Genomic DNA, 9,660 nt, shown 5'->3' with positions numbered 1-9,660 from the left:
GTGCCCAGGAATTCTGCCCCCACCCAGTCTTTTAGTCTGGGAGAATCCCTACCCTACCTCTGAGATCCAGGTGTGCTTTCTGGGACCTAGCCATCTCAGCCCTTCCTGTCTGCTGCCACCTTTACACCCGATCTGTGTTTCTTGAACCTCTCTTTGAGTGCAACTGCTTTCTCCATCTCCCTGCCTCACTGGTCCCCCATGCTCCAGAAGTACTGTACCCCCCAAGCTTTCTCGGTGCAGAGCTGGTGTTTCTCTGATTTAAGCACGTGGACCCACATACAGCATATACTCACACATGCTCCCCTTGCCCGTGCCTGGCTCCTGGCTCCAAGGCTTGGGGAACAGAGCCCCATTGAGACTCCCTGACGTCACCCCCTTTCATTCTGCCCCCCCAAAGCTGGGAACAGGCCCTCATGTATGCTGTGTCCGATGAGGAAAACTAGTGTTGGGGTGGGCCTGGGTGTGGGGAAGGGTCTCTGCCAGGAGTGGCAGCCAGGGTCTAGGCCCTGGGGGGTGTCTCTCAGGGAAGGAGGTTAACTAGGGGGCCTGGGACAGCTCTCAGAATGCAGCTTGAGGCCTTTCCAGAGCCCCCCCACCTCCTTTTCGAGTTCCCTTTGTGTTGCATGTAGTCTCTCTCACTCCCTCTCTTCTGCAAAGTTTATTTTTAGCCTCCTGCTCCCCCGCTCCCAGGACTGTCGCTGCACACACGTTGCCTGGTTACCGGGACATGGAGGCTGGGGCGGGTGGGCTGGGAAGGGTGGCTTTAATTTGGGGGGGGGAGGGTAGAAGTCAATATACTCCTCTACCCTCAAACCCCCAAACGGATGTCTCAGGGGCTTCAGCCCCCCTCCTAGGTCTGGGAGCCAAATTGGGGCTGAAGTGGGAGCAGCATGGAGCTTGGTACCCTGAGAGGGCCAGGAGCTTTTTTGAGAAGGCTCTCAGGGTACTTTGCGTTTGTACCTTGGTGATTTGGTCACTTGGGTTCCCAAAAACCTCAGGGCACAGGGAGACCTTGGGACCTCTGCTGTCTAGCAGGATGAGGATAATGGGGTGAGCAACTGAATTCCCAAGAGAGGCATGGGGCTTTGGATGCTGGGGTCCTTGGGAGAGGTTTTCAGGGACTATCCCTGCTAAATGGAGCAGGGTTGCTGGTCCAGGACTCTGGGCCTGACCAGCTGGAGGTCATATTCCTGGAGCCCTGAGGGGCTGGTTTGAGACTAGGATTTCTGAATAGGGTAGGGACTAGGTAGGGAGTGCAGTACTGGCCATGATAGTCTATCAGGAGTTGGGCACTTGGGTCCCTGTGGGAGATAGTGAGCTTTGGATTTGAAGGGGGTGGTCCCAGTGTGAGCAGGTACTGTTGATCCCTGGTGTTCCCAAGAGGAAGGATCCTGGGTTGAATTCCAGACTGGGGTGGAGTCTTTGGGGAGGCTCAGTTTTGCCCAGAGGCCTGGTTGGTACCTGTTTGAGCTAGGGCCAAGAGAGGGAGACTGACCCCTTCAGACTTGCAGACCAGGTTTTGGAACCCCACCCATCTTTCTTTTTTTTTTTTTTTTTTTTGAGGAGGTCTTGCTGTGTTGCCTGGGCTGGTCACAAACTCCTGAGCTCAGTCTTCCCACTGCAGGCTCCCCACTAATGGGACAAAATGTGTGTACCACCACACCCATCTACCACCATCCATCTTTATCCACCCACCATCCACCTTGGCCTTCTCTTCACTAGTGGCACCAGGGCCCCTGCCCTGCCTTCCCCCTCCTTCTCTTCCTCTCCTTTCCCTCCTCCCACCCCTCCATTACCGGCTGCCTAGTGCTGAATTATTGATGGTCCCTGATTACCCGGGGGTTTGGGAAATGACAACAACCGCAGCCCCCCCACTCCAGGCTGCCCACCCCCTCCAGGGACCAGCCAGCCCACCACCAACCTCTACCCAAGGTTAATGCTGGGGGCGGGCAGGCAGGTGGGCAGGGAAGAAGCTGAGGATGAGAAGGCAGAAGTGGGAAGAGGGTGACAACGCCACTGTGCTTGCTTGGTCTTTGCCCTGAACAGGGCCCTCTAGCCAGGTCTGGCCTGGATGCCTCTGGGTCTGGGGAGGGCAGTGCAACTTAGAGGGTCCAGGGCTTGGTGCAGGTTGGGGGGGCCTCTCAGACAGTCTGGGTTTCACTCTCCAGGGAAGACAGAAGCCTCTGTGTGTGCAAGTGCTGACCTCATCGTCAACCAGCCACCCCACCCCTCCTGGTCCTTTTAAGAAGAAAAAAAAATCCTCTGGGTCTTGAGGTGGGAGTAGGGGGTTCTTTTAGGTCTTGTTGGGGAAGATAGTGTATGTTCCTAAAGAGGGGACCAGAGGACCTCGGGGGGTGCAATTTGGCTTTGGATGGATATGGGGGTGGACTGGGGGACTGTGCCTCAACTGGACTGGCCACGTGTGCCCTTTCCTGCCCCTCCCCCACTGGCAGCTCTGCCCGCCGGCCTGGCTTGGTGCCTGGCCCCCTGGCACTGGCCCCGGGACCCGCCGCCGACGGTTTCCTGTTTCTCCCGGTGTCCCTGGAGCAGGCTCCAGCTTCCCCTCCCCCCAGCTCCTGTCTAGCCCCCTCAAACAGACACACAGTCTTCCTAACTCAGGTCTTCACTTGGCTGAGAGAAAAGGGATTTCCCTACCATGAGGGTGGGGTAGAAGGTGGATCCTGGGAAATGACCCAGATCCCAGACTTGGCATCCTGACCCCAGGCCGCTCCCTCCCTGTTTCCCATCCCCAGGGTTTGCCTTCCCGGATTGGGCCTACAAGCCGGAATCGTCCCCTGGCTCAAGGCAAATTCAGCTGTGGCACTTTATCCTGGAGCTGCTAAGGAAGGAGGAGTACCAGGGTGTCATTGCCTGGCAGGGTGACTATGGGGAGTTCGTCATCAAGGACCCCGACGAGGTAGCTCGGCTCTGGGGTGTTCGCAAGTGCAAGCCCCAGATGAACTATGACAAGCTGAGCCGGGCCCTGCGGTAAGGAGGGACTGTGGGCCCTGGAGCACATGTGGTCAGTTCCCACTGGTTAGGAAGCTCCTGACCCATGGGAACAGGTTTGGCACCTGGCTCTGCCAGATCCTAGCTGTGTGACCTTGGACAAGTCCTAGCACTTTTCTGCGTCCATTGGTAACAAAGGGGTTGGGGGAGAGAATGGCATCACCCACAAGGTCTCTAGTCTGGGCTCCATCTTCTGGGTACTTAGCTTCTTTAAATGGCTCATGTTTCTTGGTTACTGTACCTTTGTGAGCAGCACACAAGCATGCATCAAGGTATGGAGTCTAGAACTGAGTCCCAATAAGTACTGACTGATCAATGATATCATGGTCTCTCTACACCCACAGATATTATTATAATAAGCGCATTCTGCACAAGACCAAGGGGAAACGGTTCACTTACAAGTTCAACTTCAACAAACTGGTGCTGGTTAATTATCCTTTCATCGATGTGGGGTTGGCTGGTGAGTACCAGGGATGCATGGCCTTGGAGGGAAGAGAGGGTTTGTCTGTCCAGGCTAGGCCAGGGGCCTTGACACCAAGTATCCCCACTCTGTCAGGGGGTGCGGTGCCGCAGAGTGCCCCTCCAGTGCCATCGGGCGGCAGCCACTTCCGCTTCCCTCCCTCAACGCCCTCCGAGGTGCTCTCCCCCACCGAGGACCCCCGCTCACCACCGGCCTGCTCTTCATCCTCCTCCTCACTCTTCTCAGCTGTGGTGGCCCGCCGTCTGGGCCGAGGCTCAGTCAGTGACTGTAGTGATGGCACATCAGAGCTGGAAGAACCACTGGGCGAGGACCCCCGGGCACGACCACCTGGCCCTCCAGAGCTGGGTGCTTTCCGAGGGCCCCCTCTGGCCCGCCTGCCCCATGACCCTGGCGTCTTCCGAGTCTACCCCCGGCCCCGGGGTGGCCCTGAGCCCCTCAGTCCCTTTCCTGTATCACCTCTGGCTGGGCCTGGCTCCCTGCTACCCCCTCAGCTCTCACCGGCTTTGCCCATGACACCCACTCACCTGGCCTACACACCCTCTCCCACCTTGAGCCCTATGTACCCCAGTGGTGGTGGCCCCAGTGGCTCAGGTGGAGGCTCCCACTTTTCCTTTAGCCCTGAGGACATGAAACGGTACCTGCAGGCCCACACCCAAAGCGTCTACAACTACCACCTCAGCCCCCGCGCCTTTCTGCACTACCCTGGGCTGGTGGTGCCCCAGCCACAGCGTCCTGACAAGTGCCCACTGCCGCCCATGGCACCTGAGACCCCACCAGTCCCTTCCTCAGCCTCGTCATCCTCTTCCTCCTCCTCTTCCCCATTCAAGTTTAAGCTCCAGCCGCCCCCACTAGGACGCCGTCAGCGGGCAGCTGGGGAGAAGGCTTCAGGAGGTGCTGACCAGAGCAGTGGCAGCAGCACTGGCGGGCTGGCTGAGGGGCCGGGGACACTGGCCCCACCACCACCACCACCACAGATCAAGGTGGAACCCATCTCAGAAGGTGAATCAGAGGAGGTGGAGGTGACTGATATCAGCGATGAGGATGAGGAAGATGGGGAGGTGTTCAAGACGCCCCGTGCCCCACCTGCACCCCCCAAGCCCGAGCCTGGCGAGGCACCTGGGGCGGCCCAGTGCATGCCCCTCAAGCTGCGCTTTAAGCGGCGCTGGAGTGAAGACTGTCGCCTAGAGGGGGGTGGAGGCCCTGCTGGGGGCCTTGAGGATGAGGGTGAGGACAAGAAGGTGCGTGGGGATGGGCCTGGGGAGGCAGGGGGTCCCCTCACTCCAAGGCGGGTGAGTTCTGACCTCCAGCATGCAACAGCCCAGCTCTCACTGGAGCATCGAGATTCCTGAGGGCTGTGGGCAGGGGGCTGAGGTTCCCCCCACTCCCCATGCTTTTGCTGCCTTAACCCCCCCAAAGTCCTGGAGGTGAGGGCAGCTCTCTAGTCTCCTCCCTGCCTCCTCCCTCTCCCCTCCCCTCCCCACATTTTGTATAAAACTTTAATTTTTTTTTTTTTTAATGGTGGGGGTGGGTGGGTGCCCAGGGCTAGGGGCTGTCCTGTTTCTAAGTTCTGGGCAAAGTGGTGGTTGGGGGAGGGAGGGGGGCATTAAGGGGGCCACCTCCATTCTGGGGAATTTATATTTGAATTGAGGCTTTGGCCTTAAAACCCAGGAAATTTTTTATTACAATCGCTTAGGAAGTAAAGCCTTGTCTCCCTCCCTGTTCTCTGCCTCTTGTACCTCTCCCTCTCTGCCCCACGAGCACCCTCAGCCCCAACCCTGCCTTCCTTGCCCCTCCAGGGGCCGTGAGTGCCTGGGTTTCTCATATCCCACAAGGTTGCAACAGGGGAGGGAGGGACAATTTTTTGATGAACCAAAAATTCCATGGTGTGGGGGATTGGGGTGGAGGAGGGTGAGGGGTGCCGCCCATGGGCCACAAAACTACAAGTGCCTGCTCTCCCTCCCCACCCCAGCATAGGTCCAATCCCTTTACCCCCAGCTGCTCCTAGGACTGGCCCATGGGCAGGCGGGTGAGAGGATGGGAAGGGGGTACCCTGAAACCAAACTGGAAGCCCCCTCTGCCTCCCAGCTGGGGCCCCTGGGGTGGTGGGGGACTGGGTCAAGCCTTACTCTGTATTGGGAAGGAGGGCGGGGGAGGGAAGTAGGGGGCTGCTGGAGAATGTATTCAAAACAATAAAACTTTGGACCTTTGCATGCGGTGATCTGTCCTAGGTGCTAGGTGCAGCCGCTGCAGGGTGATGGTCTCTGCCTGATTGGGAAGGACAAGGCAAGGCTGGACCCTGGTAGTTTTATGGCCAGAGGGCCTAGTCCCTCTGAATGGGTCGAACCCAGGCTTGGGGAATGATTGCCTGACCTTGGGTGTCACAAACTCCAGAAATTGATGATTAAGGCCTATATTTGGTCCTGTTCTATGGGAATCTGCATGTCCTTGGAAACTCCTTACCTTCACCACCACCCTATTGACCTTGGTCCTTTTCCTAAAATGCTTTCCAACTTTGATTTCCTAGCCATATCCCCAGGTTCCCAGTGAAGGCCAAGAGCTCCTTTTTGCACTCTTTGTACACTCTGCCCACATCAGTGCCCATAAGGTGCTTTGGGTTAAGCTGGGAGTCCTTTGGAGACAAGGCCTGCAGTGTTTCTTAAAATGTAAACCTTGCAGGGTAACTGACTGTTGAGTTTTACCAGCCTAACACTCCTAGCCAAACTGCTTGACAAGGGTCTGGCTCATTAGTCAGCACTGATTAGCTTACTATGGACCATAGACCTAATTAGAACCTGCAGTGCTTTAGTTCATCACACAAGGAAGAGCAACTGGCTCAGTTAAATGACTTGCCTAGGACCTTAATTCTGAGCCATGTTCTTTTGACAACTCCTGAATTTTCCTCCCTAAAGCCAAGATTGTTGGATCTAAATCAGGGTCTCTGGGAATCACAGAATCTGAGAGATGAGCTCATAAAGCTAGGATCCCAGACTGGGGAGTTGAGTCAAGAGGAATTCAGGCTGGAATTGCCTGTAGAGACAAGCCCAACCTGGATAATGCAGGTGAATAGCCAAAGGGAAGGGGTTTCCCTAAGGTCACAGCTGCTAAGAGATGGAGTGGGAATTGAGGGTTAGGGTCTGTTGAACTGGCTTCACAGTGAAACCCCACCCTGCGCAACCTCAAGAGGGGACAGAACATTGGTAACTGCTACCCACTTGAGCTTAAACCTTGGCAGTCTAGGGTGTGTGGTCCCAGATGACGTTGCTGGTTGGCAGGAGAGGATCCAGGGCTGGGGTACTGGCAAGAAACAGAGGCTTCTATTCCGGCCTACGGGCAACTGCTCCCTCTCCTGGGTGATGTAAGTCACTCCCTAGGGTGGGGGCCGCTGGGCTATTTCTGGAAGTTGGGATGAGGCATATCTCCTGGCAACATAGATGCAGCTAAACTGGTGGTGCAATGATGGAGAAAGGTGGATGTCGTCACTGGAGGGAGGGTAGCAGGACCCTGGTTAACCTTAACCTGACCTCAGTGACTTCAAAACACTTTTAACCATATGATTCCTAAAGGCTCAGCTCCAGGACTACTTTCCAGGTCAGAATGTGGTCTCACCAAACTTGCTGCCCCGGCTGTATGGGATGGCACAGGTAGCATGAGGTTTTAAAATCTCCAGTGGCTCCCTCAATCTTTAAATGGTTTACCAAAATCCATTTGCAGGCCTGAAAGGTTCCTACAGAAGACTTCTTGGTCCAGCCCATACTCTTTGAGATCCTGGCTTTCAAGCAGAAAGCCCTTCACAGATCTCAGGGACACAGAGGAACCATGACATAAACCCCCTTTGCACCTATAGCCCCTTGGCACCTACATAGATCCCCAAAGCCCTTGATGTTTTTTAGTCATCTTTTGCCCCGTTAGAGATCTCAGTGATCAGTAATTTCTCAGTCTTCCACAGATCTTTCATAGAAAACCTAAATCCCCTCAGAATCTTCCACTGACTCCCAGTAGTTGTTCTCCATAGCCCATCAAAGAGCACCTCTTCACCACTACGGTCAGTCCCTCCACACATCACGGCCCCTTTTACACACTTACAACTCCCCTACCCCCCACCCCCGACCCAGCACCTCTCTTGAGAATGTTCGCATTCCCTACTGACATCCTATTAGATTTCCATCCATCGCCTTCAAACTCCTACGGACCCCAATCCTTTTGTGGCGGTTGCCCACGCGCGGCCCACTACGCATGTCCCACGGGTTCTGGCGGTTAAGTAACGTCGCTATCTTGCCATGCACCGCCGCCCTGCTAGGTCCTTTCTGCGATTCCCTAGGCCTTAGGGCTTAACTCAAAATTTAACTTTTTCGACTTGGAACTGCCATCAGAGGGCAGCAACCACCGTTTGGCTGGGCAACTACAGGTCCCAGAAACACCCACTTGGATCTGTGCTGATTCGCCTGCAGGCTTCGCAAAGGGAGCAGGAGAGTGTCCGTACTTTGCCTTCTGGATAACGTAGTCTGAAAAGGCTTTAGCGTTACCATCTGTCGCCATTCTGTGTCCTCTGGGAATTGCAGTCAGGAACAGACCTAGCGAACAGGACTTATTTTTAAGGCTTTAGAAAGGCCAAGACAGTATGAACCCAGGCTTGGATTAAAGTGAAGTTCAGAAACTCCATTTCCCACCATTCTCTAGGTGGGAGGGATGGAGAGCGCTTTCATTCTAGTTCCAAGCATTTCCGGGAGAGGGAAGGGTGAGGGGAAAGACACAAGAACTCTATTTCCCAGCGCCCTTTGGGGATGCTCTTCTTCCGGGTATTAATCAATAAATGGAGCGAGTGAACGCGCTCTCAAAACCCAAAGCTACTTCTTTCAGCTGTCTTCCTTGGTTTGGGCTATCCAGAATCCTTTAATTTAGGAAGCGCGAGAACGCAAAACAAAAACAAAGCCGAATGGGGGTTCAAGACAAGAGGTTCTGTCTTTTTAATGCTCGGCTCCGCTTCCACATTGCTAGAAAAAAGCTAGACTGTATCCGAAGACAAGTGCTCTGGAGAAAGAACTTTGTTTCCCAAGCCCTTCCTGGGGACGGGGAGGGGGTTTTTCCCTTCCTTATATGTGTGCACGTGGATCTAAAGAGGTGCTTGAACCTTTTTCCAGCAGTCACTGACCGACTTGGACTCATTCTGAGTACTTGGGGGCGAGGAAGAAAGCATAGGCACTTCCCGGTCTCCCTAGAGATCTGCCGTCCTTAACCTTTTACCCACACTATCCCGATGGTACCCAGTGGACTTCACTTCCCAGCAAGCCTCGGAATCTAGCCTCACAAAGAGTGAGGATCCGCTGCGGACAGTTCCCAGCAGGCTTCGGGCGCATGGTCGATCACGCCCCCTTCGTTCATGGGGAGGCTGCCTTGAACTCCATTACCCAGAAGGCACCGGGGTTTGCTGTAACAACTGCCCTGAAACCTTAGACTACATTTCACCGCCGATTACATTTCCCAGCAAGGAATGCGGCTCAGCGTACCTGGCATGGGGAGCGCGATGCCTACCCTGCTTCTGGCCTATCTGTGGAACTGCGATATCCTCTTGGGATTTGAGGACTACCTGGAACTCCATTTCCCGTAGTGCTTTGGAATTCGCTTTACACCTGCAATGCGGTGAGGGCGTGGTGACGACTCCATTTCCCAGCTTGCCTTACGGCCGGAGGTCTGCAGGTTTACCGACGCCGACTCGATTTCCCAGAGGGCACCTGGCTGCGCGAGACATGCAGCCAAAAGACTTTAAGTGAACGACTGGACTCCGTTTCCCGGCGTGCTTCAGGACTGCACAACTCAAAGCGGCTGCGACTACATTTCTGAGGTACTCCTCGAGGCTTCCTGTTGCCGCAGTGGAGCGAGTGCGCGGTTCTATTTCCTAAAAACTAGAGGGTCCGCCTTCGGCACAGCCGACTGACAGATTTTCCAGGATTTTATTTCCCGACGTGCTGCGCGACCCGTCACCCGCGCCGTGTACTCTGAGGCCTTTGCAGACTCCATTTCCCGGCGTGCCACGCGGGCTTCTGTGCCTGCCGAGGGCGGCGACGGCGGCGCGGTCGGCAGGCGGACTTCATCTCCCGGCGTGCCCCGCGGCGGGCGCTGGGCCGGAGCCGGAGCCCGAGCGGCGCGGCCTGGAAGAGGCCGGAGCCCCGGGG

General features: G+C 55.7%; 2 protein-coding genes across 6 annotated transcripts in view; both read left to right on the top strand.

The window, feature by feature from the left end:
* Erf (ETS2 repressor factor) overlaps positions 1-5,207 on the top strand; it is a 7,682-nt gene extending 2,475 nt beyond the window's left edge. For 2 of the 3 annotated variants that reach the window (XM_048790817.1, XM_015496783.2), the window contains exons 2-4: positions 2,754-2,988; positions 3,354-3,469; positions 3,566-5,207. In XM_048790817.1, the coding sequence (XP_048646774.1) occupies positions 2,957-2,988; positions 3,354-3,469; positions 3,566-4,839 (1,422 nt within the window). In that variant the 5' untranslated portion in view covers positions 2,754-2,956 and the 3' untranslated portion in view covers positions 4,840-5,207. Of the gene's footprint in view, positions 1-817; positions 2,275-2,753; positions 2,989-3,353; positions 3,470-3,565 lie in introns of those variants that run through there. The other variant, XM_048790816.1, reaches the window with a different exon arrangement.
* Positions 5,208-8,408: 3,201 nt separating this feature from the next.
* Gsk3a (glycogen synthase kinase 3 alpha) overlaps positions 8,409-9,660 on the top strand; it is a 19,551-nt gene continuing 18,299 nt past the window's right edge. For all 3 annotated transcript variants that reach the window (XR_007343074.1, XM_048790819.1, XM_048790818.1), the window contains exon 1: positions 8,409-8,446. Coding sequence is in view for 2 of the 3 variants with exons in the window: in XM_048790819.1 (XP_048646776.1) it covers positions 8,424-8,446 (23 nt within the window). In the remaining variant the exon portion in view is untranslated. The remainder of the gene's footprint in view (positions 8,447-9,660) is intronic.

The sequence above is a fragment of the Marmota marmota genome, unplaced genomic scaffold (assembly GCF_001458135.2).
Source record: "Marmota marmota marmota unplaced genomic scaffold, marMar, whole genome shotgun sequence".
In the NCBI taxonomy this organism is placed as follows: domain Eukaryota; kingdom Metazoa; phylum Chordata; class Mammalia; order Rodentia; family Sciuridae; genus Marmota; species Marmota marmota.
This window is presented reverse-complemented; position numbering and strand designations above follow the sequence as displayed.